This window comes from Penicillium verhagenii, assembly GCF_028828195.1.
Source record: "Penicillium verhagenii strain IBT 33310 chromosome Unknown utg000003l_segment0_segment0, whole genome shotgun sequence".
Lineage (NCBI taxonomy): Eukaryota > Fungi > Ascomycota > Eurotiomycetes > Eurotiales > Aspergillaceae > Penicillium > Penicillium verhagenii.
Window position 1 is genome coordinate 1,856,130 of NW_026643167.1, and position 27,112 is coordinate 1,883,241.

The 27,112-nt window shown below is 48.2% G+C and overlaps 9 protein-coding genes across 9 annotated transcripts; 3 read left to right on the top strand and 6 right to left on the bottom strand.

Moving 5' to 3' along the window:
* Positions 1-1,058: 1,058 nt before the first annotated feature.
* On the bottom strand, positions 1,059-1,775 carry N7466_002085 (DUF4452 domain-containing protein; the record flags this gene model as incomplete). Its single annotated transcript, XM_057161483.1, has 2 exons — positions 1,059-1,367; positions 1,503-1,775. 2 exons carry the CDS (start codon positions 1,773-1,775, stop codon positions 1,059-1,061), a joined length of 582 nt encoding a protein of 193 aa, XP_057024768.1.
* A 3,222-nt stretch (positions 1,776-4,997) lies between these two features.
* On the bottom strand, positions 4,998-6,050 carry ssn8 (cyclin-dependent protein serine/threonine kinase regulator SSN8; the record flags this gene model as incomplete). The annotated part of the gene is made up of 3 exons (XM_057161484.1): positions 4,998-5,539; positions 5,625-5,834; positions 5,891-6,050. 3 exons carry the CDS (start codon positions 6,048-6,050, stop codon positions 4,998-5,000), a joined length of 912 nt encoding a protein of 303 aa, XP_057024769.1.
* A 385-nt stretch (positions 6,051-6,435) lies between these two features.
* N7466_002087 (calcium-binding mitochondrial carrier protein) lies at positions 6,436-8,855 on the top strand (the record flags this gene model as incomplete). The annotated part of the gene is made up of 8 exons (XM_057161485.1): positions 6,436-6,565; positions 6,620-6,700; positions 6,796-7,003; positions 7,288-7,907; positions 7,979-8,040; positions 8,092-8,195; positions 8,249-8,281; positions 8,336-8,855. 8 exons carry the CDS (start codon positions 6,436-6,438, stop codon positions 8,853-8,855), a joined length of 1,758 nt encoding a protein of 585 aa, XP_057024770.1.
* A 749-nt stretch (positions 8,856-9,604) lies between these two features.
* Positions 9,605-10,882, bottom strand: N7466_002088 (glutathione S-transferase family protein; the record flags this gene model as incomplete). The annotated part of the gene is made up of 5 exons (XM_057161486.1): positions 9,605-10,180; positions 10,249-10,427; positions 10,490-10,576; positions 10,636-10,804; positions 10,877-10,882. The coding sequence occupies 5 exons, from the start codon at positions 10,880-10,882 to the stop codon at positions 9,605-9,607; spliced, it is 1,017 nt and encodes a 338-aa protein (XP_057024771.1).
* A 415-nt stretch (positions 10,883-11,297) lies between these two features.
* ubaA (E1 ubiquitin-activating protein ubaA) lies at positions 11,298-14,644 on the bottom strand (the record flags this gene model as incomplete). Its single annotated transcript, XM_057161487.1, has 5 exons — positions 11,298-11,436; positions 11,495-14,276; positions 14,339-14,424; positions 14,490-14,578; positions 14,639-14,644. The coding sequence occupies 5 exons, from the start codon at positions 14,642-14,644 to the stop codon at positions 11,298-11,300; spliced, it is 3,102 nt and encodes a 1,033-aa protein (XP_057024772.1).
* A 759-nt stretch (positions 14,645-15,403) lies between these two features.
* Positions 15,404-17,740, top strand: N7466_002090 (uncharacterized protein; the record flags this gene model as incomplete). The annotated part of the gene is made up of 1 exon (XM_057161488.1): positions 15,404-17,740. The coding sequence occupies one exon, from the start codon at positions 15,404-15,406 to the stop codon at positions 17,738-17,740; it is 2,337 nt and encodes a 778-aa protein (XP_057024773.1).
* A 1,848-nt stretch (positions 17,741-19,588) lies between these two features.
* N7466_002091 (putative short chain dehydrogenase/oxidoreductase) lies at positions 19,589-20,685 on the top strand (the record flags this gene model as incomplete). The annotated part of the gene is made up of 2 exons (XM_057161489.1): positions 19,589-19,904; positions 20,006-20,685. The coding sequence occupies 2 exons, from the start codon at positions 19,589-19,591 to the stop codon at positions 20,683-20,685; spliced, it is 996 nt and encodes a 331-aa protein (XP_057024774.1).
* Positions 20,686-21,267: 582 nt separating this feature from the next.
* N7466_002092 (uncharacterized protein) lies at positions 21,268-23,269 on the bottom strand (the record flags this gene model as incomplete). Its single annotated transcript, XM_057161490.1, has 4 exons — positions 21,268-21,913; positions 21,993-22,060; positions 22,126-22,787; positions 22,888-23,269. The coding sequence occupies 4 exons, from the start codon at positions 23,267-23,269 to the stop codon at positions 21,268-21,270; spliced, it is 1,758 nt and encodes a 585-aa protein (XP_057024775.1).
* Positions 23,270-25,067: 1,798 nt separating this feature from the next.
* N7466_002093 (GILT family protein) lies at positions 25,068-26,081 on the bottom strand (the record flags this gene model as incomplete). Its single annotated transcript, XM_057161491.1, has 2 exons — positions 25,068-25,590; positions 25,645-26,081. 2 exons carry the CDS (start codon positions 26,079-26,081, stop codon positions 25,068-25,070), a joined length of 960 nt encoding a protein of 319 aa, XP_057024776.1.
* Positions 26,082-27,112: the final 1,031 nt, after the last annotated feature.

Below are 27,112 nucleotides of genomic sequence, written 5' to 3' on the forward strand. Positions count from 1 at the left end.
ACGCAAAAACAAGAAGCGAATGGAAATAGAAAAATCAAAAAAGCCATTTTCAACGCATATGGTCTATGACTCGCCCAACCCGCGAGAGACCCCCAGGATATCGATCTCAAATGAAAAACAACTCCGCATCCCATGGTTTCGCTCGCAACCATACCCATCCGGCCACACCGGTGACAAGGAAGCAATGAGTATCGCGTATCACCCATCCCCAACCGATATACAGGAACCGAGATAAAAAAGAGATGTGCAAACCAGTAAGCAAAGGGAAAAGAAAACATAAAACCAAAAAACAAACCCAGGTATTTCAACAGTGCCCAAGCAATGCAGACGTGTATCGTTTCCGCCTCTAAATCCTTGAAAAAATGTGATATCCATCCCGCCCAAGAGAATAAAAACCCCAGTGAAAAAAACAAATCCAAAGAAGGAAGAAGTCGTCGAATAAGTCACAGCGTAGGTGAGGTAGGGCCCAAAAACATGCAAGCAACCCTTCTCCCTAATAGAAAGAAAAATTTCAACTCCTGTCCCCAGGGACATGCACGTCGAGAAAGAAAATAAAAGCAAGTCACCAAAATCTATACATCATCGGCGGCCCAACCGAAAGACACAAGAGGCCAAAGAAGATAGTCTCTCCGGAGAGACGTAATCGTTGGGTAAAAAAAAACAAAGAGATGCAAGGAATCAAATCACAGGCGCCGTCGCTCGCAACAAGCTGAAAGCATCACAAAGGATCTAAGATGCATGGCGAAAGAGTCGTAAATCGGCGGATGGTCCAGAAACGTCTGGTATGTACAAAGCCAGATTTTGTCGAGTTTTTGATTTTTTTTTGTAAGCAAGATTTTTGGTTGTTTCGCCGTTCGTATGATTTTTTTTCCGATGTGGGTCGTGTCGAATGCAATTAGTCGTAACAGACAACAATGCGATAAAAGGGATAAAAATGATTAAGACCTGCGATTTAAGGGGACCCGATGATGCAGATAGATGAAGGTGACGTGCAATAGAAGCTGCCGCTAGGGCAGAAGGGGCGCAAGCGCCGCGTATTTTCAGGCAAACCAAGGTCCTCACCATCGGCGCTGGGCCGCCTGCATCATCGCCGGCGAGATGGACGACGGTGGGCTGGCCAAGGACATTCCAGTGGTAGGGTTGATGATAGGAATGACCTTGCGGGTACGGTTGGCAGGTTGCTGCTGGTAGTTGAGGTGATTAGGGTTGGCGACTCCGTGGACGTAGGAGTTGGCGGAGGCCGGAGAGAGGGAGATGGCGGGAGTGACCTGCTGCACAGGCTGAATCTGGTGCTGCAGGGGCGAGGTATCGGGAGAGCCGCTAGACAGGGAAGAACGATCGGAACCAGCGGAGTGGATGGAGTGCAACTGAAAGAGAATTGTTAATATGGATTGTTTTGATTTGGGGGGTCATTTCAATCCTGGCCATGATAGGGGGCGGCAAGAGAAAAGAAGCCGGGGAAGAAGTGGTCTTCGGACCGAAGCCCAATAGGGGAAACGTACGTCTTCATCGGTCAGGAGGTTGGGGCAGAACTCAAGGTCATCATCGAGGTCAAAAGACCGACCGGCCTCGAAACGAGCCCGGAAGGCAGTGACTGCGGGAGCTTCGGCCAACTCTCGCATACTCTTGACACCTCGGAACTGACGCTGGGCATTCTGGGCAGCCATCTTGGGAGCCCGACGAGATCGACCGTGGTGGTTATTAGAGGGCATGTGAGCACCGTGGTGTGCGTGGTGTTGTTGTTGCTGGTGGTGGGTGTACATGAAGGCAGACATGGTGGCGAAAGTAATTGACAATGGGGGTGGTAATCCAGCACCCAAGTATAATCAAATAATGGTATATAAGTTTTGAGGGCGGAAGAGAAGAAAACGGGCAAGAAGAAGGAAATTGAAGAAGGGTATTGGTTTTGGGGAAGGGAAAAAAGAAGTCAAGATTTAACGATGGCAGGCTGTGTGGGAAGGGGAAGAAGAGAAAAAAGAGGGGTGTTATGGGGCTGAGACTGAGAAGGGTGAGGTATGGTCAGGTATGGTCATGTGCAGCCACTAGACAAGGGCGGCAACGTGCGATCAACGTGGGAATTGTAGGAGGAAAGTTCAGATTACAAGGACTGAAAATGAATGAAAATGACGGAAAATGGATGAAAATTACGGAAAGATTGGTATGAGCAGTGACACCACCTTGTTGGTGGACGGAGGACGCTAGCGAGGGTCACGCACCAACGAAGGTGGCGAGGAACGAGGGTCTGCAGCCAATCATCGATGAGTTGGTCAACTCTATTGGCTCCACTCGCCAAATGCCGCTTCCCTAACTGGTACAAGCGGGAAAACGTGACGTCGACGACCAATGAACACTAAGCTGCTTTCGGAAAAAGAGTGACGAGATCTACTTGGTCGAACTTTTTGAACTTTTTCGATTATTCGACTTTTCTTCTTCAACAACAATCCTTTCCCCTTTGTGCTTCTCCCATTGAATTCTCAGTCTCCACACTCGGTTACTTTTCTGGAATTTTTATTATTTTTGTTTTTTTATTATATTTTATTTCCTATTTCCTATTTCCCTTTTTATCTTTGTTTTTCTTCCTCCACTTTTCATTATCATTACAGATTACATACAGTTATACATAGGGCTTTGAAAATTTGTTAACAATGCTCCATATCTTCAAGGGCTCCACACTCATTCTCAACGGGTTCACCAACCACCCCTATTCTTCACACTCCTATTTGTCTCCGGATTGAGGAGAATGCCTGCACTATGGAGTAAACTTGTAAGAAATGATTTGCATACAACAGCCTTGTGGAGGTTGGAGGTTTAGTAAGATTGGAGAAAAGGGAAAGATTCGAAACTTTCCGTGCTCATCCGTGCTAAACAACCCATACAAATCTGTTTCCGATTCCTTTCTGCACAGCCATTCATCCGTACCAGGCACATCAAGTCGGCTGTGGCTGCGGATCGGCGATCGACAATTGAGGGGGACATTCCCCAATTCTTCGACCGACAGCGCCCTACCGTACCGAAGGTTTTTTCCTTCTTTTTTTTTCTCTTTCCTTTTTGTCCCTTTGGTTTTCTTCCCAACCCTTAGCTGCAAGTTCCTTTCTTGTTATTGGTAGCCCCAAGATCTGACTTGATCCATCGCCTTTGAGATCTCCCGAAACGGTTAAGCCCACGTCTTCGGGATCCGGACTAGGTATAGTAGGAAGAGCAACGTGAGCAACATTGAAAGAAAATTATAAACTATTGCAAATTTATTCCCTCCCCATAAGCGCTATGAGGACTGTTTGGGTAGTATCGTCACTCTTTCTCCATATAGAGAGTACTTCTGCGACCCAACCGACTCCGGTCGGACACTTGTCACTGCAGGGTTCCACATCATCGTGGCGCCGAATAGGGATTGTTCTTTGTCTTTTGGGTTTCATGTCTCCATGGGCCTAGAGACCCAAAGATGGGAAGGAAGGGGGGGGTTCTAAGGTTGCGCACCGGGGAGAAATCTCCTGAGCGAGCGCTTACTGTAACACTTTCCGTTCCCCCAATTAAACTCTCAATCAGACTCGAAATAGATATGCGGGTGCTGATGTTCCGTGCACCAGAAAAGCCCGGTCCTCGGAACACTCTAAATATCACCCAAGTTTCGCCTTCACCGCTCTTTTCCAAGGTTGGGACCAGAATAGAGTACGGAAGGCGAGAGCTATGAATTGGCACGTTTCTTCCAATCTCAATCTTACGACGATCCGAGATACGATATGATATAGCCCACGGGCACGATGAGTGGCCCCTTCCCCCGAAGCTTGAACATGCAGCTGACGGATTGAAAACCCATGCGTGCATGACCATCTACTTGACCCCTGGGTTCGATCTAACTGCATCATGTATTATGTATCATGTATCTTTCTTTTCCCAGTGAGGGGGAGCTTGGTCTTCCACCCCTCAAGAATCAGCCACGCAAGGGGCTGCAAGCAATCAGGTTGGCCCGGGCGGTTTTCCAAGCGGCCGTGTTCACTGTTGACCTTGATGTTGTTTGACAAGGTGGGATGCTAGTGGTAATGCGGGGGATGGTTACAAAGTCACAGCAGAATAAAACCGGTAGTCCATACTAGTATCAACTGTAGCAAACGTCAAAAACTAGGATGTCTTCCAAGGTTGTTTCGCTCGATTCTGCTCCGGACGAACTCGAAAGAAGGTTACTCCGTGTAACTTGGCCGACCGCGGCGACCCCGATGTTAGCGCTTCACTGCCACGCTTTTTCTTCTCGGTGATACTTTGACTCTAACTACCCTTGAGGAAACTGATCCCCAACATTTGGATCCTTGGATAGAACCTGGATCCGACAAGAGCTAATTCTTTGTCAAGTACACAGCCGAATTATGCTGTTCCGAGGTTCCCCGCTTAACAAAGCGGTTCATAGGAGAGGTTCACAGCCTCAAACAACCCAGCCACACCTCAACCATTATAAGCACAGCCACATATGAAATACTTAACGACTGGAATATTCACGAACATTCATCTGAAATGCGTCATGGGGTGTTCATGCGACAAAAATAGCATATTTCAATTTAAAAGGGGGTTGTTTCATTATGATTTCAGTGCAGGTGGCGTCGAACATCTACGAATTTCAAGGCTTGTCAACTGGTTACATGGCGTTCTTAAGGTCAGTCATATTAAAAAGGACCTCCCCTCTCTGAGTCATTGTAGCAATCCGTGTGGCATGCACATGATTGATAATTTCACACAGTTTTTGGAAATGGTATGCTTCAAAAGATCAATTGAGAACATTGAAACCCGAAATACATGTAGTGATGAAATAGAATAAAGTGCTAACACCCGTGGACCCAAAAATACATTAATGTCCGAAATCACTCCAGTATCCTTAAGAAAGTGTATGATGTATGGACTAAACAAAAAAAAACCAGTTGCGCTCAACTTCAACATTGAAATAATCAAATGCTCATCCCGCATGAATGTTATATGACAAAACCAAAACCGAAATCTCACGATCAATCTTATTATTTATCTAAATTTTTGGTTTTCACCATTCGACCAATGAGTTCTTTACAGTGCTTTTCACTGTACTGTTCCCACACCTCGTACAAGGAGAGTAACTCCTGTGTACATTCAATAACAGCCTTGATATCCACTTCACTCTCAGCCAGCCAAAGAACCAGCTTTTGGATGCGGGGAGGGCCATGGTTAGTCTTATCCGATAGAGCGGCGAGCATGTTCATCGAACTTGCATCCCGCATGGCACTGGCCAAGGCTGTCTGTGCCGACCCACCAAAGTTAGTCGAGTGCACGGGCTTGAAGACGACCGAAATAATAATGGCCATGATGGCAATGATGTGTGGTGGATGAAGAAGTGGGAGATCGGTCAAATAGTGATCGTTGATCACAGACCAGGCCAGCGCGACCTCATCAGGGCTGAGAGGAAGCTCGTCCTGCATCTCCGTTAAGGTTCGATAGGGGTGGTGCACAATGAGTTGGGAACTCATCTCGGAGATTAAAGCGAATTCGCACTCTCCTAGCTTGGCAACATCCGGAGTAATGAATTCTGCGGAGAGAAATTTAGTATGTGGCGGGGACATCTGGGGCTTGATCTTCATATGTGAATGAGAGCAATATATTGGTCAACATACCTGGCCAGAGCCCGCGGGCTTCTCCGACCACGAAACGGATATGCTGGGGACATTCTTCCATCTTGCAGGCCAAATAAAAGGCCGTGGTGAGCACGAGATATGGATTGGATTGGCGGATTTCATTCTTGGTATAGAATCTCTTAAGGTAGACTTGAGCTGTAGCAATAGCCTGTTGTCGAGTGGACATACGCTTTCCCAGCTTGATCAGCTCTTTTCAGGGGGTCAGTCAGTAACTGTAAACAAAAGTCAGGGGACAATGAGCTTACGTTGATTGAAGTAGATATTTAACAGGCGCTGATCCGGCAGCGGAAACTGTGTATGGGCGACCTTATCTTGTTCACGTAGTTTCTCCCGAATATCGGCGAGTTTCTCTCTGGAGAAAAGCCAATGACGACGCTGAGTCGAGGCCCAGTAGTTGGCAGCCATGACAGAACATGGAAATTTATAAAGTTATCTAATCATTCAATCATTCAGTCATGGTGAAAAGATAAGGGGTACTCCAATATTAGATTGAAGTCATGGTTGATGCCAGAACGAAGCTGACCCAATCGGGTTTAGGGTCCAACCCTGGTCCCGTGCTCGGTGATGGCGTCAAGCGTTGACCTTGGAGCAATGATCGGGCCCCGATTAATCATTCACCTCTCAAACCCCACTCCGCCAACGTCAAACTTTGAGGTTTTCCTTTTCGATCTATGAAAAACGGCCAAACGCGTTATAATCAACGACTCTTCGACCTTACCTCCCGAAACCTACCTCAGAATATGCTCCCTTGAATGATGCCGGGTGCTCGATAACAATTTCTCCACGAAATATGGCACCCGGCGAGTCGAAAGATGAACGCGACGAACGAGTTGGTCGGCTATGGGAAACGTTGGATACGCGCAAAGAGGGACATGTTGACTTCAACGGGTTAAAGAAAGGGTTGAAGAAGATCGATCACCGTGAGTTGCTCCGCAGTTTTCGTGCCGAAAGCTTCCGACTAACATGGCTCCTAGCGTTGAAAAATGCAGATGGCATGCTTCGCAGCATCCTGCGTGAAGTTGACACCAACGGCGATGGCCACATAGACTTCAACGGTATGACTTATTCTTTTTGCACCTGCTGCCTCCCCAAATTATGCTGCGGGCGCTTACGCGCTCCGTGTTTTGAACCCTTCTAATACTCGTTGCAGAGTTCCAAGCTTTTATCAACCACACCGAGTTAGGCCTCTGGCAGATGTTCCAGACTATCGATCACGACCATAATGGGGAGATTGACAAAATTGAGCTGCGTAATGCGTTTGCAAAATCTGGCGTAACAGTATCAAGCTCAAAACTGGACGAATTTTTCGCCGAGGTGGATAAAAACAATGACGGAGTTATATCCTATACCGAATGGAGGTATGGATGCCCCCCAACTTGCATTCACTGCCTTGGTTGCCTTTGTTGTCTTTGTGAATTGCATTCACTGCCTTGGTTTTCTTTGTCTTTGTGAATTGCATTCACTGCCTTTGTCACCTCTTATCACATGCTCCTCTCACTTTCCCAATTCATGTCTTCCCCCCCTCCCCCCCGTTCCTGTTTTATCCATTTACGGCCGTTTGTTCCCTTTCAGCCTCCATCCGGAAAACCAAGTATGTCTCTCGTGATTGATTCGTGGCTAACACATTTATGCCACCTTCTAGAGACTTCCTCCTCTTCTTACCTCTCCATTCTCCATCCGACCTTCGAGCAGTCCTCTCATACTACAGTTCGACAGGAAATCTGAACCCGGAAGGCGACGTCCATATCAATGACCTACAGGGTTTAGGTACAGACCACTCGTTTCTTAAAAATTGTCTCCCGACTGCTACCACCATTTTGTACAATATTCTCTCACTCCCTTTTGTGGCTTCCCTCCTATCGTCAGCCAGCGCGCAAACCAACCCAGCTGCTGATATTTCTCCAATCCTTGGAACGGAATTGGGTTTGGTAGACGCTGACCTCGAGCTGGAGTGGCTGCCCATTCCCAAAACCACCGCCATGTTCTTGTCTCTCCGCTATTATGAACGGAAGTTGACCGAGAATACCCCTCAACTAGGTTACTTCGCTGCGGGTGGAATCGCTGGTGTTGTATCCAGGACGGCTACTGCGCCCCTCGACCGTCTCAAAGTCTATCTCATTGCCAAGACTGGCGTGAAGAAACATGCCATCTGCGCCGCAAAAGATGGCGCACCCCTCGTCGCTGCAGGAAACGCCTCGAAAACCCTTGTTGACGCTCTGAAAGAACTCTGGAAAGCCGGTGGAATTCGCAGCTTGTTTGCAGGTTAGTTGATTTTTGAGCAAATTTTTTTTTTTTTTTTTTTTTGCTGGGTGGCGGCTCTAACATCCTCATAGGAAATGGGTTAAATGTTGTGAAGGTCATGCCAGAGTCTGCAATCAAGTTCGGAGCCTACGAGGTAATATCATGATGCCATTGAAAGGAGAAATTCAGAGCTGATATGTTATAGTCCGCCAAACGTGTTTTTGCTGAGCTGGAAGGGCACGACGATCCAAAACGTCTGAAGCCAACATCGCAATTCTTGTCCGGTGGTATTGGTGGAATGGTGGCTCAGTATGGACTACTCTGATATCCCGAAGATTTCAATATTTCTAACCTTTTTGTAGATGCTTTGTTTACCCGCTTGATACTTTAAAGTTGTGAGTCATTGTATTATCTAAAAATTTTGAGACTACCACTAATAGTTACATTAGTCGCATGCAATGCTCCACCGTCGAAGGCGGGCTAAGGGGAAACAAACTAATCATCGCAACTGCCAACAAAGTGTGGAGCGCCAACGGATTGTATGGCTTCTTCCGCGGCCTGCCGCTCGGACTACTTGGAATGTTTCCTTACGCCGCAATCGATCTCACCACCTTTGAGTATCTCAAAAGAGCTCTCATTGCCCGCCAAGCGCGTCTGAACAAGTGCCACGAAGATGACGTTTCACTCAATAACTTTTTCACTGGTGCTATTGGTGCTGTCAGTGGAGGTCTGAGTGCCTCGATCGTCTACCCCTTGAACGTTCTTCGCACTCGAATGCAAGCTCAGGGTACTGTCTTGCACCCTGCCACATACAACAGCATCGGCGACGTCTTGCGCAGAACCCTCGAAACAGAGGGACCTCGTGGTCTCTACAAGGGACTCACCCCCAACCTTCTCAAAGTCGCACCGGCAGTTTCCATCAGCTACGTGGTCTACGAGAACTCAAAGCGAATGCTCGGCTTGAAATAGTCGACAACCATGTATCACCACCGCTGCTTTTAACGCCACCCCTCAACTTCCCTAATCCTCCTCCGTTACCCCCGCCCTCCTCCACCCCCTCGACCCCGAATGCCTTCGACCTTATTTTTTTTTTTGCGTCTGATTCCCCCATATCTCTTATTTAGAGCTATTTGATCCAAGATACCCCAAAAGGTCAACATAAAGCGTGCACATGGTTATGGAAATGCCCTCGCATATCTGATTTTGATTTTGCTGATCATCTACTTCCTAACCATTGAAATCTACAAGTATCTCACAAACATTTGCATTTGCTTTCGGCCTGTTTGTTATTTTTTTCTGAACATTTCACCTTAGTTTCCATAGGGGTTTTGTTGCAGTTCAATTGGGGTAAACCCCTTTCATCGACCATAAGCATGGCAAGGCGTCGAGGCATGTGGATTTAACGCAACACCACGGGGCCGTTCTGATTTATTTCTTTCTCGTTCTTTTGTATCAATATTGCCAATCAAATTTTCACCATTCAGATACCCCACTACGCCGAGCTTCAAATGTTTGCTTAGCTTTGGGTGTACTAGAAGGGTCAGATAGAAGTCATACATAATGCATATTATATCCGTTTCATCAATGATTCTTTTCTTAATGAAGATGTTTACCGATGGCCCAGAAGCATTGAAACTATGAATTTTCAATTCAAAAGTCCAACTTAATTCAACCTTGGAAGAAAATCTAGGATGTGTACTTCACAGATCATCATGCTCCTAAGCACCCTTCACAGCATTAACCTCCTGATCCTTGGGCAGAATATCCGGCAAAGGTCCAACAGGCGTAATAGCAAACTGATTAATCTGCTTGTGCGACTTCGTATAATGCTTCTTAATATGCTCGAAATCCGTTGTATCCCGGAACGCCGGCAGATCCCAGTACAAAGCCCTCAGCCAACGGTGAATAGCCGGGTATCCAGAACGGATATCCCGAATATTGCACTTGAAGTGCTGCACGTACACAGGATCAAACCGGATAATAGTGGTGAAAAGGCGAATATCTGACTCAGTGACGGAATTGCCAAAGAAGTATGGCGAGACGGAGGCCTGGGTGGTGAGGTGGGCCTCGATCTTGTCCAGGGAGCTGAAGAGTGTAGTCACAGCTTTCTCGTAGGCTTCTTGGGTGGTTGCGAAGCCGGATTTGTAGACGCCGTTGTTGACGTCGTTATAGATCCATTCATTGCTTGTGTCGATTTGCTCGCGCAGGTTGGCTGGGAACAGATCGAGCTTCTTGTAGGACTCTGGGAGGAGATCATCGAACTCGTAGTAGAGCATGCGGATGATCTCGGCGCTCTGGAGATTGAGTAAGTACTACGCATGTATACGGGATTCGGGATTCATGTGGTACAGATGTTGCTTACCTCGTTGCTGACGATCTGCTTGGTCTTCTTATCAAAAAGAACGGGGACGGTAAAACGTCCGGCATAGTCTGGGTCGTTGGAGAAGTAGACTTCGCGGATGTGAGTGTACTCGGGGTGCAATGGGTCGGGGATAGTGTTTTCACCGGGGAGATCCTCGTCCGCAGTGGCAAAACGCCATCCTATCAAGGAGTCAATAAAAATGTAATGGTGGCCCAGCAAAAGGGGTTGGATAGCCTCTTACCCTTCTCGGCGAGGTGCCAGTGCACCGACGAAAAGGAAATGATATCCTCGAGACCCTTGAGCTTACGGGTGATCAAGGTCCGGTGAGCTGCGAGAAGTTAGCACAAGAAAGCTTAAAGGACATTGCAATCAAGTTTTTGAACTTACCCCAGGGACAGGCATATGAAACATAGAGATGGTAACGGCCCTTCTCTGGCGGGAACTCAGCTCCGGCCTCGCGGGAGATAAAGCTGCGAAAGGCAGACTGCTGTCGCTTGAATTCGCCGGACTTGTCGTTGGGGTTTACCCAATCGGTAATTTTTGCGGAGTTTCCGGTCTGCATAAGGGATTAGAATGTCAAAGACCTTTAAGAAAACAGAAAATGTGTGGATGCATAAGGTTCTCGTACAGCCATAGTTCGTGATGTTGCGGAGAAGCACGGATGAGAAGCTGTAAAGTACCCCGCACGGATAATTGAAGGTCGCGATAAATGTTGCAACGCTGGTGAGCGAAGAAACTTCAAGAGCATGAGAAGAACAGGGACCTTTATAGCCTCCAGCAATAGAAGAATACGAGAAAGAAAATACAAGAGCAGCGGGGGATGACGTGCAAGATCTGGATGCTTACTCAGCTCTTATCGGTAAGCTTTGACAAAGCATCAACTCATCGGAAAATGTCTGGTAATCAATTACGGAATCATTTGTATGCAATTAGAGCAAGTATTCAATGTTGGATATTTGGTGGAGATCTAGAGCTCATTGAAAAATAAAAAATCATAAAGTCTACTGCTTCTTCCCCTGATAGCTGATTTTTGGATCCGGACTAAGTGCTTAGTTAGACCGCTTGACCATCACGTAAGGAATCTCCACATCCTCCTCAGTCTGGTCTTCGGCCGTCACCTCAAAGATGATGTTTTTCTGGTGCTCCGGAACCGGCTTCTTGCTCACGTGCTCTACCAGCTTACTCATACTATATGGTGTCAGCTTCGTTCAACGAGGGTAATAAATAATAGGGGAAAGAAACTTACGTCAGAGGGAGGCGGTCCTTCACCTTGGCAGGAGGGTAGAAGCTAGCATACAACAAGCTCACACCCGAACTAACCATAGTGATATCCAAGCCCCGGCTCTCAAAGTAGGCTATGAAATCCTTGAGGGTAATGTCCTCGAGCTCAAAGCGGTCCCAGAGTTGGTCAATGGTGACCTTACCCTCCTTGCCTTGGTATTCACCTTTGGGACTAGGCATCGGTTCGCTGAAGCCGAAGAATGGAAGAGCAATGTTGATGAACCCGTTCTTGTACTGTTCAATATCATCCTTACCATCAACAACTTTGAACAGCTCCAAAGCCACGAGGCCAGTAATCAGAGCTGTAGCAGTGGCAATAGCAGGAATGATCTTTCCAGCAATGAACTTAGTCTTGTGTCGGTCCGCTTGAGGAATTTCGTAATTGTCAGCACGCAAGTTACTGGCAGCAGCGATGAAATCGATGTGGTAGTTGGTGTCATCATCCTTCTCGAACTCGACAGGATGCAGGCGGAAGCCAGCAAGAGACTTGGGTGAGGGTAGAAGATCCACCAGACGTTGGATCTCTTCACTGTCATTGGAACCGCCAGCGGGCTGAGCGTTGGGATCGGGCTCTTTGTCATCAGCTTGGATCTTGACGCTAGAGCTAGGTGTGAACTCAGGGATGATCATATCATCTACAACCTTGCGGTAGTAATCGTTGTCCGCGTCTGGGTTCTTGATTCCATAATTGAAAGCATGCAAACTTGCGCCAGCAATCACGAATCCAATGTGAGTGGGGTTACCACTGTCAAATTTCAGAGGAGTCGGGGCACGTTTGGGGCCGGACCAGAAGGCCTGACCGGATGAGGTCTTGGAGTCGCGGGGGAAGTTGTAGAGCAGCTGCTGAATGGCATTGTTGTACTGCGCCTCGAACTGCTGGCGGGCCCAGACAATGCAGTCCTCAAAGGTAAGAGGCTTCTCTGTCACCAAGAAATCGCGGAGATGTTCTAATGTCTGCTTCTCTTGGCCTGCCTGCTTAAGAGTCTGTTCAATGTAGTCGGCCTGCGAGAGATACATGTTGACAGACTCAGGAGGACCGACAAAGTAGGTCTGGAAGAGATCGCGAGCCCAGGCAATGGTATGCTCAATGCGGTTCGGGAAACTCTTGAGAGTACACATGGGGAAGGACTTCTCGGGGGGGTCCTGAGAGCTGGAGTAGGACTCAGTGATGAATGGCAAGACGACCTGGACGTTGCCCTTGGTACCGAGGGTACCACTCTCAAGCAGCGGCTTGCGGAAGAAGACACAGCGTCGGTCCACGTAAGTTCTGGCGTCAACGTTATCCAAAGCATTGGTAACACCATCCAACCGGTTCCAGAACACTTCATCAAAGATGTGCTCAGTGTCTTGACCAACGCGGTCACGCAGGGTCACAATCTTATCATTCAGATCAGGGTTCATCGCCTGTACAGCAGCGGTGGCACAGTCACTCTTCAGGCGGCCAACATCCTTGGGACGGAAGAGGAATTGTCGATTCAGGTTACTCTTCTCGATCTGATCCATGTCGGTGACGTAAATTTTGCCCTTGGGACCCGTGCCCAAACCAATCATAGCCCAGTTCTTCAAAGTTTCGCAGCCAATAGCTCCAGCACCAACCAGGAACTGAGTGACGTTGGAGAGCTTTTCTTGGTATTCCTTACCAAAGACAGCAATCTGGCCATCATAACGTGTTCCAAGAGGCTTACAGCTCTCCTCAGACCGAGTGGTCGAGGTCGGCAGAGACTCCAGAGAGTCGAAGTACATCCACTGGTGTACAGGGCTGAACTTTCCGGAAACAGCCTTGAGAACTTCCTGAGCAGCAATACCTCCAAAGAAGGCGGCCAATGGGTTAAGATCGCCACGGGCCTGGTAACTCAGCTCCTTAATCAACTTCTCGTCCAATTCGATCTTCTCCTCGCCGGCCGCTGCGAGTTCACCGGCAATTTTGAGGATCTCCTGGGCGTCACTATCATTGTGCGGGCGGGGGTACAGACCATCATGGGTCTCCGCAAATTTGTGAAGTGCCTGGATACCAACATGGAGCTGCGCAGGTCGGTCGAACTTGGCGAAATCGGAGATGAGGAATTCGGGTGTCTTAATCTGCTCGGATAAGGGCTGGAAATCGATGAACTTAGGCATCTTGACCTGCGTGTAAATACCACCACTCTGGTAAGAACCAAGACCGGAAGTATCTCCGATAGTAAAGGTGTAGGGTCCCTTGACAGTAACTTTGCGGGGGGCGCTGTTATTCAATTCCTCCATACCCTTGACCTCGACGAAAGTCACAAAATCGCCATCTTCCAGTCCATGTCGAGTCTCATCCAGAGCAGACACGAGGCCGTCCTCCGCGATATCGGCAACAATTCCGCTGACCAACTCCTCGCCAGTGGGGTCGCCGACTGTGAAATTCTTTCCAAAGTCGTTGAAGAGATAGCCGAAAAGTCCAAAAGTATCGGCAATTGTCACATAGATTCCATTCTTGTGACAGAAGTCTGCGATCACCAGCTGCTCCTTCAAGGGAGTAAGCGTCAGTACGATTGCCTGGTAGCGCTTGAGCTGCTCCAGGTCATCCACAAGGTTCTTTCCCTCGTGGAGTGTGACGGGGACATAAGAGTTGAGCTCCGCGACTCGGGGAGCGGTAACTTCAGCACGTGGCTTGCCAACATCCTTTGGCTGGAGGAAAAACTGAGAGGAGAGATCGGAGATAGCAACGGGGGCGGGGTCGTAGAGGGTGAGGGACTTGACACCGGCTAAGGCAATGTTCTTGGCTGAAACGGTTCATTAGACGTTAGCGGCTGGGGCACCTTCATTTAAGTTTTGCCATACTTACCGATTTCCACACCAAGACCCTTAAGACCAACAACAAGCACGTTCGACGAACCCATGCGCTTCATGGCCTCGTGGCCGAGCACGTAGCTAGAGTGAGACCCAGTGGTTAACCCCATGTCCCAACCAAGGCGGAATATCTCCCCAAGACTCACAGTTGCCGACTGTAAAGGGACTCATCAATTTCACCATGTTTAATCATCTCCACAGTCTCCTGTGGGTTGTCCACTTGCATCGTGACGTCCTGCTCGAAGCTTATGGTTAGTGGCAACGCGGCATTTCTCCGATAGCAGGCGCTACATACCGACATGTTCTTCTTCAAAGGCCGAGCGGCGGTGTCGTCTTCGGACGCTCTGCGCTTTCCCGGCTTAGCCGCTTCACGAACAGCAAGATCGGAAGGAATGATGTAGAAAGAGTGTGAAAGTCTTGCCCCACGAGCAAGACCTTCAATAGTGCGGAGTAAAAAAAAAGAGTAATTTCTAGCGTACCAGGTACCTAGCTAATCGAATCGAATCAGGAAAAAAGCGTCGGCAAGAAGAGGAAGGAGTAACTGTACAGCAAAGAAGAATTTTTTGTAGAAGTAGTGGCAAGGGAGGAAGGAACAGTTGAAGGTTGAAGCGGGACCATCGACGTAAGAGGGAGCTTACCAAGATGACTAATTAGCCCCGCCCCGCGTCCAGAACGCGATTAGATGATTTGGTGATTTGATGACTTGGTGATATAAGTCTATACTACCCTTGCTTTGTTTCACTCTCAAACCCTAAAACAACATTCGACACTGGGGACCGAGTCAAAAGGGGAGAAAGTGAGAAACAATGAACTTGTTCTGGTCTCACTGAGGGACTTTGGACACTCACTCTTCGACGCGTCCTGTCAAAAGCCCAACTCGTCTCTACCCAACCCATGTGTCGCTTGGAGCTTCTTGGGCGTGGTTTACTATACTGGCAGCGGCATCACTCCAAAGAGGACAGTCAACATTCAAGGTGTGTTGCACGTCACCAAAAGCCAAATCAACCTACATAGAAACCAATTGCTGACCAGTGATATCTACCAGGCACCCCGAGCCAGGATGCTACACGAGATCCTCCTCTCCCTCTCTGGCCAGCCCTCCCCCCTCTTCGCTCAAGTCGGGAAAGAAACGGACTCTCAAGATGATTTTGCCCTTCTCTCTCCTCCGGAGAAAGCTCTCCTTGGGTCGATCGCCCACTTGAGCCAACTTCATACTCACCTCCGCGAACACACCTCTCAAATATCATCCTCCCACGTTTCCGTCATTTGTCGCGCAGTATCAACAAGCATAGTGACCGTTCATTTGGGTCAATTCCAGAAGAAAATCCTGGAAGTGGAAAGCGCGATTCTTGCCGAGGACAGCTTATATGTTGGTGGTTACGGCATTGTTCCTTTATCGACTATAGTGGGGGAGTTTGCGCCGTGGACTTCGCGTATGGAATGGCTATGGGAAATTGTCCAATTTATGCAACCCGAGGCGACAGACCAAACGCGCCGCCATGGCTGCACCGGCGCAGGACTCATCAACCATCTGCGAGGGGAACTTCAAACAGGATACACGGACATCAAGGAAATGGGAAGGCAATTGGTGACTGTTGCCGAGACAGCGTGGATGAAACAGCTTTCCATGTGGCTATTATATGGTAATTTACCCATATATGGCAAGCATGACTTTTTTATCCAGGAGGCCTTCGATAGCGAGGAGGATGATGTCCAGTTCGGCATGCATTTGGATTTACTTCCGAAATTTGTTGTCGAGCAAACAGCAGGGTCAATTCTATTTATTGGAAAATCGCTGAACCATGTTCGTTCCAAGCGCAAGGCCTTCGCTGGTATCTCAACTGCACCAGTCACATTATATCAGGAGCATATCGAGCACCTAGCTGGGCTAAAATCACCTATATCATCCTCATCGCTGACCTCGGCGGTGGATTGGATTCGTCTCTCACTGTCTCAATCCACATTGTCCAGATTGCTCCCACTACCTAAGATCCTGGAGATGCTCACCTTACTGCATGATTTTTTACTCTTAGGGCGTGGTGAATTCGCCGTGGCTCTGGTCGTGCATGCTGATAACCGCATAGAAGAAACCCGACGGCGGGGGGCGGGAGCTCGAGGTCCCACACTTGATGGCCTTATCATGAAAGAAGGAGATGTCACGACCTCTTTGGCACATGCCTGGGTTGAGCTGTTCTCTTTACAAAAAGAAGAGGATCCGGCCGATGAGGAGTTGGAGTTGGCTCGCGAGCTGCTGCGACTATTCATCAGTGACCGAAAAAACAGCCGAGCTATGACCCCATCGCATGGTTCAAATGCGATGTCCAAGATCTCGAGAGTTTCCTTTGAAGATTTGCTCTTCCCGACACCGACATGTCTAACCGCACAAGTTCGTGCTCCCCTTGACTTATTTCTTTCCAGCTCCGACATAGCTATCTATTCAAAGATACACTCGTATTTACTTGGCATCCGGAGAGCGCAAATGCGGCTCGGCGATTTATGGAAACGAACTACCCTGCGAAGAAATCACCCTACTCCATGGGGACCCCCGCGGAGTAATAAACCATTCGGTCAGCAGCGACTAAAAGCGAGCCGTGAGAGAGACAATGTTCGCACCAAACAGATGCGATCGATCTGGGCCACTGCTAGCGCTTGTTTATTTGTTCTTTCGGAGATTGGAAGTTTCTTCCAAGGAGAAGTTGTGCACGAGTCCTGGCAACACCTTCGCGAGTGGATTCAGGGTCGCCCATCCTCCGGTTCCTCAGTATCTGGCTCTCGGCCCGGGACGGCATCGTCTGCGAAGACACGGCCATCTCGAGGGGCCTCACCCGACCGTGCGTCGAGCCGGCCGACCTCCCAAGCAGGACCGACTCTCAGTCGAACTGACCCTGAAGCTTTGACCACTGCCCACCGTCGCCATCTTTCAATGCTCATCCAGTCCTTATTCCTAACTGATGTTCCATTTACCAGCGCTCTGCGGGCATTGCTCGCCAGTGTCGATCGCTTTGTGGCTCTCGTGATCCGTCTTGAGACGATCCAGCGAAATATGGATCTGGAGACCGATGAAGGCGTGGTGGATGCCCTCGTCGATTACGCTCATGAAGAAAGTGAAGTGTGGCACATGCTGCGAGCAACACGTGATGATTTGAAGAACGGTATTCAAGGACTAGTTGCGAATCTACGTGATATCGATGATCATCGGTCTGGCGAAGGACTCGGCATCGCAACAAACCTAGATAATGGCTATGGCATTCGGGCGGATTCAGGCACAAGCCCGGTGGGTCACTATGTACCGCGCCAACCAGCCGGTGTGGACCGACTTCTGATGAAATTGGACTTTGGGAGTCTGCGTAGCGATGGCGGAGTGGCCATTGCACCGGGATTAACGGATTTGGAGTAGCGTGGTACCCTTTTGGGGTGTGGAGTCTGCGGATCTTGAACGGTTACTTTTTATTTTTTTTTATCAGTTTTTCCCCCTTTCGATTCATCATTCTTTCGGTTCTGCGTTCAGATGATTTTGTCCTATGGGGTTATAGCATCCCCCAAATATGTTCTCTCGGAGGCTTCCAAAGGGATGGAAACGAATAATACGCGGCTCTGGCTTTGCCGCAGGAAACCCAGGTCAAACTAGACCAGGGTCGACAGCACGGATGTATGGCAATTGAGTTTTCGCATCCCCAGCTGTGCGATAGGATCATGTGTACTTGCACTGCCAAGTGAAGAGAAATAACAAATCAAAAACAAATCGAAAATGAAACTGGAATTGCAATCTGGAATTCCGTTGAATGCCCGCCATGCACCTAGTGATCGAAAACACGGAATCCCGAATGGAGTATACTGATCCTTACTCTTATCTTGACAACGTGCACAGGTACCACAGGTGACCAGCGCACGCCATCTAGAATGCTTAAGATCATGTTCGATCACTAATCACCATGCCAGGAGCCGTTACTCTGTTTATACAAAGTATCCACTTCCGTACATACTAGTACTATAGTATACTACAGACAGTACGGATTGGATATCGATTATCATCAATGAGCGAGTTGGATTAAGAATAGTGGACCTGGTACAACTATGAATGGGAATTACCCTGGGATGGAGCTTAGGAGAAATGTGACTTGGTCAACATTTGCAGTCTTGAAATCTTGGCTGCTCTAGTAAACCTGGGGTAAATACTGATTCTACTTTTCCTTGAATCGCCACGAAGCAGGGCACATCCACCCCTGCTTATCTCTCTCAATCTGCGAGAGGCAATGGAGCCCAGTCAATCTGGGTTCCATGCAATTCCAGAGAATCAAAATCAAAATCAAAATCAAAATCAATAAAAAAGGCACAGCGGTGTGCGATCGCAAGTTTCGCAACTCGAGTCCGGGGTTACCTGATTAGGCGATCCCGTCAGATATCTCCCTCGCCTCCTCTAACAATTTTGAAAGAATCACCCGAGAGGCACGGGGAAATTCGAGGAACAGCGAAGCGGAGACTGCAGCTGGGCAAAAGACTGAACTTTGGATAATCTCTCAAACGGTCAACTGACTTGTCCCTTTGGATTTCCGTGTTCCCGAGACATAATCGAGGCTGTTTGGATGAAAATACATGGCTGATCGGAACAGCATCGTATTCGCTCTGGAGCTCCTGGTAGCGAAAACCTTCCAAGGAAAGGAACAATTTACGCCCAGGTCTACACGGATGCCGAAGCACAGTTGGCCGAAATGCCCGATATTCAAAATAGAACAGAAATTTTAGAAATTTAGATCCCGGCGCTATACTTCGGGGGACCCGCTCGAGTGGGCCCAGGCTTCCAGCTCCATTTCTATACGAACACATTTTGCCTGTACGCTGTGGCAAGGGCATCTCTACCCGTGGATACACCACATCTGAACCAATGCAATTCTCGTGAAAGCAGGGATTATTGCAGCTTACTTCTATTCCACTTTTTTTTTTAGTATCACGAGGCCTGGTGTTTTTTTCTTTCTGCATGAGATCTGATGCTCGATCCATGCAAATTCGATGGCCATTTAGTCTAGTAGCTATGAGTTTTACTTACCAGAGCCCTAACGACACTATATAAACCCTTCTCTTCTTGTCCACTTACTGGATCTCCGTCTTTTCCATTTATTGCATCTATAAACATAGCTTACTTCCCTGGCATAGTCCCCAGCCTCTGGTTCCAAGGTTCCGAGGTCCGAAGCCTGATTCTTTGTTATATTTTCTTTATTTACATAATTTACAACCCACTAATATTACCATGACATCCTGCTTGTCACGGACTCTGGCTCCGGTTCGCACTCGCTTTGTCAGTGCTCCTATTGCCGCAAAGGTGTTGAGCTCGTCTTCTATTCGCCTCTACTCAAGCACCAAGAGCACATTCAGCCCGCACAATATTCACCGAATCTCCAACAAACCAGACCACATACAGACCAAGCTGCCCTCAAAACGGGACGTTGGCAATGGCAAACGCTTCCACGAATTTGATATGGAAGACCGTGTCTACGCCATTACCGGAGGTGCACGTGGACTAGGCCTCTCAATGGCCGAAGCCCTCATCGAAGCAGGCGCAAAGGGTAAGCAAGAATTCCAAGTCTAAACACATCTGAATGCTCTACGGAACCTTGGAAGATTTCTTAGACAAAAAAGTTACAACTTGACCTAACAACGCCTCCAGTCTACTGCCTCGACCGCCTCGAAACTCCAAGCGCGGAATTCCTCGCAGCTAAAGACACTGCCGAAAACGAATACGGCGGTCTCCTGGAATACGTCCAAATCGACGTCCGAGACCACAAGCAAGTAGAAGACACATTCGCATACATAGCCGCGCAGCACGAGCGCCTAGACGGGCTCATCGCCGCAGCCGGAATCAACCACCTCCAAAGCGCACTCGAGCACGACCGCGCAGCCCTGGACGACGTCATGAGCATCAACTACACCGGTGTCTTCAACTCCGCCACTGCGGCCGCCCGCCAGATGTTCGCGTACCAGGGCAAAGGATCGATCCTGCTCGTCGCGTCCATGTCGGGACTGATCGCCAACAAGGGCATGACTTCGCCCGTATACAACAGCTCCAAGGCTGCTGTTATCCAGCTGGCTCGCTCGCTTGCCATGGAGTGGGGACGCCATGGGATCCGGGTGAACTCGTTGTGTCCAGGCCACATTATTACGCCGATGGTTGAGGCTGTTTTTCAGCAGAATCCGGCTGCCCGGGCTACCTGGGAGGCGGAGAATATGCTTGGGAGGTTGGCGCTGCCGGAGGAGTTTAGAGGTTGTGCGCTTTTTGCTTTGTCGGATGCTTCGAGCTTTATGACTGGTAGCACTATGCTGATTGATGGCGGTCATACTGCCTGGTAAAATATCTTGATGATTATGAATACCCATACTTTTTCTTTATGCGGTTTGTTTTTTATTCATCCTAATTGACGGGCTGGGGATAGGGCGTTCTACTGAATACTGTGACTATGACTTGATTTCTGCTCTCCTATTCTCGTGTCCTTTGCTCTATTTAATATGTCGCATCAGCAAAGATAGATAGCGTTGAAGGGGGTTTTGTCAGCTTTTAAGCTTGGGTATGAGGCATATGTACTTAATGATGAAGTCGCAGAAAAATCATCATCATCATGCACATCTCAATGTCCTATATCCACTTATGAATTCAAGTTTGCTCTCTCATTTACTTATGTAGTAACTCTAACCTTCAAATGTTAGAAGGCTCTTCAAGAGGTCTAGAGATCAATGAACAACGAAGAACCCTTGAAGACAAATTCTTCAACGTTCCTGGGCAAGACGTTAGTATGTAGATAAAGACAGCTTTGAAACAAACAAACACAAGCCTGGATATAGTAGTAGATCGCCAAAGCCAACGCTGAACCCCCCCAAAACCAAAAATGCAAGTGTTCTACATCAAAATAAATCCAACCAAAACATCCCATCCCGTTAAATGATATAAACCAGTCTCTCTTCCCCGGTATCACACTCAAACTCGTCTCTCCGTCCACCACCCATAAGCTCATCTCGCTCCTCTCCATCCCCAGATCCGAGCCCACTACCCGGCGTGGAATCAAACAAAGCCCCAGTTTCAGAAGCCCGATTCGCCCTTTGCAAGAGTACCCTCAAGACAAAGGCAAGAATGGCGACCAGCACCATGAAAAGGGAACAAACCGCCATACCGCGCACATACCAAGGCCGATCAGCTTCAGGGTATAGCCTAGTTCCCAGTAGAGGACCACACTGTCCGATTATATTCAAGATTGCAATACTCGCTCCCTTGCCTTCTTTCTCAACACGGTTGTCCATCGACCAGGTTATAATTAGTGTGATGGCGGAAAAGAAGCCCGAGATGGCAGGGTAGACGCAGATGTAGCGGATGAAGGTTTGTAGAGAGGGCGAGAGGTATGTATGGAAGTGGCCTGCTGCTGCGATAGCGGCGTACGAGAGGGAAGATATCAGTGCGTGCGCTATGAGGTATGAGCTGCGTGTGCGGGTGCGGTCTGAGGCCCAGGCCGTGATTAGAACAACGACAAAGGCTAATAGGTAGGGTGGCGCCGAAAGAGCTTGCGCCGAAAGCGAGGAGAATCCCATGCTGTGCGTTGAGTTAGTAAAAAGGGATTTTGTAAAGTTTTTCGTCTTTTATTCTCTAAAAAGGACCAGGGCCAACTTACTCTTTGATTATAGTAGGAAGGAAAACCGGCATCGAACTAAAGGCGACATTGCAGCTGAAGAACATGAACTGTGATTCGCGTGCGAAGTAAAATTAGCCTTGAAAAGAGGAAGCGCTTGCGAAGATTGACTTACAGCTGCCATATAAGCCTTGGGATCAGAAGCTGTCTTCAGAATCTCCCGCCAGTTGAACTTATGCTCATTCGACTCTTGATATTTAGTATTGGAGCTGCTGTCTTCCAGTCGCTGTCGAGCCACCGTTCGTTGTCTGCGCGTAAGGAATCGAGCTTTTCCAGGTGAGTCCGGAATGAGAACCCAAGCGAAAACGGCAACGATCACACTTGGGAATCCCTCTACCAAGAAAAGGGTACGCCAGGGAGAGATTGGTCCATTGCTACTGAGCTTGGTAATCACCCAGGCAAGGCTACTGGCAAAAGTAGTTGCCAGCGGCGCGGCAGAAATAAACAATCCATTTCTGAAAGCCAGTTCATGCCGCCGATAGAATAGCGACAAGTAAAATGGGACTCCTGGCCCGAAGGCAGCTTCCGTGATGCCAAGCAAAAGGCGAAGGACGACTAGCCCTCCGAACGAGGTTGCCAGGCATTGGAATGACGCTACCAGACCCCAGCCACACACACAAAGAGATATATAGATGTGTGGTGGAACCACGCGGTACATCAGTGTCATCCATTCGAAAAGGATGTATGTGATGTAAAACGCAGTCAGCAGCCATTCATACTGCGAAGACGAGAGTTGTAGATCCTCTTGAAGTCCAGCTATCTTGGCATTGCCAATATCTATTTAGAGCATCAGCAGACAATTCGATGCCTAGGTAAGGATAGCTCATGGCCCCGCACAGCAGTACCGTAAGCTTAACCCCAAATATCGTAAACATACTGGATCGATCTAAGAAAGCCAAGAGATACAAAAGAGCAAGAAAGGGCACAAGTCTCTTATCGAAGATCCTCACTACCTCTTTCTCCTCTTCCAAAGTATATTTTGGCTGTCGCGCTCTCTTCCCCGGCACCTCAACCGCAGATTCAAATCCATCCCCATCTTCGATATCGGAGACAGGGCCCCCAACATCCCCCTTCGCGTCCCCAAAGTCTGTCTGGAGGCGCAAATTTCCAACCGGTGATTGTCTTGGCTTGCTTTCAGACGCAGAGTAATCGTCTTCATCAGATCCCTTGGAAACAGGTGTGTATCGCGGATTGGAGGTGGAGGCGGAGCCGGAGGAAGATGCGTTCCCCGCAGCGGACGGGGGGAGGTGAAACGCCATTTCAGCCGCAACGACTGTTCGGAATTTGCTCAAGTTCGCTATAGAGTTGGGCCTGGGTGGTTCCCCATGTGGAATGGGTTTTGGCCTGCTCAGATATCACGTAGGGTTCGCTGGGAGCTCGTAATGATGGGTGCGCAGGGCCTTGAGATGATTAGGTAAGGGGGTGCACGTGGGAACTTTTTGGGGTTCGTGCTCGGGTTAAATATTCCCCGAACTATATTCACTCCGAGAACAACATTTGAATATGAATTAACACTCAACGCCAACACATGTTCAGAAGAAGGGAAATAAAAGTATATGGACGGAGACAGAACGTTGCGAATTCCAAGTAGATATTTGACTGATGACCTCGGGATAAGAACAGTCTAACATATTTGCTCCTTTTCACAAAAATGCCCCCAGCCTCCAGGCGCATCTCCGAGCCCCAAATCCCCATACGAGCATATCTGCGGAGAGACGCAGCCACGCACAACCAGGTTTCCCCAGAAGACTCGAGAAACCTGGTATAGAAGTTGGGTCTCAAGTAGACCGAAATCCAAAACCCGTAAAAGTTCCCGGGATTCTTTCAACTGCCCACAGTAACTTCCACACTCATGATCACGAAAGCCAGGTTGCTTTAAAGATGTGACAAGATGATTGTGCTACTTGTAGGGTTCACCCAGAATCGTGCAACTGATCCTGTGCGCAGTTGACGAGCATTCAAGCTTAGCTTAGGCTTAGCTTGGGCTAAATCATATTGTTTTTCTGCTGAGCAAGTACACGCGGCACAATTCGGAATCCACGATATGCCTTTCTATCTCTTGTCAGGATCCTAGGACCCTATGAAAAAGCACGGGCTCCCATCTATTCTGCTGGAAAGGCTAATCACACTCGTCAAATCTGAAATGAATTTCCAAATGGCGTTCAAGGCTTTCACAGAACTTGCAAATCAGACTGTCAAGCTGCATTGAATTTTGAGCCTTATCAGGCAAGAAGCAACCGTGCAAGCTGTGATTCTAAAGAGCTCCAGGTCAAGCGTGGTAGGGTCTAGAATATGACTCAGGTAACATCAAGTATCTCTACTTGCTGCTTGAACATGTTTGGAAGAGTTTGAATGACCTCGGTGTCATTCTTGTAGTGCTCTTAAATGCCAATGACACTTAGGCTCGCGGCCAAAGTCACGGAAAACCTGATCGGCTCGGGCCTGCTCTTTTCTTGTACTTGGGTCCGTCATCAATTGGAGCTGTCGAAAGCAGAAATTTGTTAGTGAAACGATTTGATGAAACGGGATATTGCAAAACTGTAGGCGTCGAGACACCGTTGATACGTGGTTGAACGGTAATATGGCAGAGGGAAATCGAAGAAAGATACTTAAATTAGCACTCAAGTGAGACAATGTTTGTGTAGTAGGCAAGTAACAGTGAAAAACCGAGGTAATAGTGAGAATAAGAGCTTGATGATGAGAAATTTGCAGATGGACCCCCGAGAACGTTGAAGATGAGAAGAGATGACCCAACATCGGGAATGAACTCCCCATGATGATTGATTATTTTCAATCATTCCGATTCTTTCTCGAAATCGATTCGCAAATGCTTTAATGTGTTGATCGGTTGGTATTCGTCACTTTGGATTGCCGCATGATTCCCTTTTAGTTGATACCTTACCCATCAGTGGATGTTGTTGCTTACAATGTTGTAGCTGTGTGTGTGACTGCATGTGTAGGCTGATAACATTGAAGAGGCGCTGTAGATGCTTAACGGTAAAAATATCATTGAAGCATGATTATTGACATGGGGTATCGTCATAGGTCTATCAGAGCTTAATTTCTCTCCTCCCAGAGCCTCTTGATCTCATCAGCTAGCACCTGAGGTTTACTGCCCTCGCCATCCTGAACACAGTTCTTCCAGACTCCGCCATCATGGATGCACCAGACTGACTCGTCCAACCGCACAGTGCAGCTGGTGTGCACATCAAGCCTCTCACTATGCAGTGCATTCTGTCGGAGAAGTGCAATGCCGCTAAGCGGGGTCTTCCCACGTTGGCCATCATCGGGGGCATCACTTTGCTGACTGGCGCATTGGTTCAGAGCATCGAAGTCAATCCCATGCTCCAATGCGCATTGGTGGACAAGCCCACGATCTGGGATGCGAGTATAATCGTTGATGAGGCAGTTTGCGAAGCCTAGGGATCGGATGATAGGGGTCCGAGGGTATGTCTTGGGGAGTAGTGAATTATCCGTGGTAGCAGGGAACGGTAAGTTGGCAGCGCAAAGCATCAGCATATTACCGATGCATTCAGCTGGGCCATGCATGCACTGAATATCGGAGGTTTCTTTTGACACACTAGTAATCATAACCCGTTAGCTTAGTTGCCATAAGAGATCTAGCGATACATACCTGGCAATGAAAGAAAGCCGGAAATCAACCTTGTCACTGATCTGTTCCATAGCGGGCAGAATCAGCTTATGCAGGCAGCCTTGAGCATCTGGGCATTTGCTCATAATGTGAGCCTCAAGAGGAATTCTGATGGATTCATTTGCTTGGCTGCTGGTGGCTGGATATTCGTCTGTGCTGGACTGTTTATGTTCATCGCCCTGGGTAGTGAACTCCATAGGACGGTGAAGAAATGAATCCGGGATCAAATCACTAAGACTATGGCCTTGTACCCATTCTGAATCCCGACTCCAGCGAATCAGCCAAAAATAACCAGTGATGAAACAGACGGCGAGGAGGAGGCGTAGGAAGAAAGGATTTCGGCGTGGTCGTTTATCTAGCCATTTTGGCGCCTTTGAGCTTCCGTAGCTTTCGCCTGTGTGGATAGGAAGCTTGCCCATGTTGTAGGCTAAAGAATACTAGTGTGACCTGGAGAGGCTCAAACTGATGTCGATGTTGATCCTATTTCCTGATAACGATTTGGAGTGGAGTAGACGCGGAGGGGAGTGCCAAGATCACATCATAATATCATTATATGGGTCCAGAGTCACGGGACGACCCAGCCATACAAGTAGCTACGGTGGAACCCAGTATCCAAACATGCACAGCTAGACCGCCTTCTAATTTAGAACTTGCTTTTATAGTATTGCCAATTGGGGCCTGGCCGCCTGGGCAAACTAAAGACTTGCATACACAGTACACGTTTTGTGACTTGATAAGGGGGTTTGCCCTTGGATTTTTGGTTTCACTCCGCAGAAGTGAAAGAAAGTGAGTGCCTTCAAGTTGTTTTTCTGCTCATATTTGTCGCTATCAATGATTCTTAGGCATTAATTGCAGATAAGCGGCCCGTCAATGACTACTTCGTAGCGAGGACTGGCCTACTAGTAGGTTGGACTTTTACTAATGGACTACCAATAGGAAGCACTTCAGCATCAACCGTCGATAACTTGTCAGTTGATTGCAATAATTTTGATTTAATTAGGATTTAGAGCGCATATCATGATTCATGAAAATTAACTCTCTACTCGTCGCTCGTCGACACCACCATTCATTCAATGTTGAAATGAAGTAAACTTGGAATTGAACCGTTCCAATCAGTTTGAAGAATTCGGTGAAAAATCCCAACTGAGCCCCAAAACTAGCTTAGGGTAGGTTGCGCAATCTGATCTTCGAATCAGCCACCTGATATAGCCAAGCGTGTGGCATGAGAGCACAGGTAGGTTGTAGCCGGCATGCACGCACAATAATATGAACCAAGTACGGATATACTAACGAATGGTTAGCTTCCGATCAATTCGGCTTATGCCAGATGGAGGTCCCCTTCCGATGCCCTATCGAATGCACCCTAATGGGCATCATGGATATGATAGGTAGATGCAATGCACTAGCAATCACTAACAATTAGCGTTTCTTTTGTGCCGGAGCATGCATT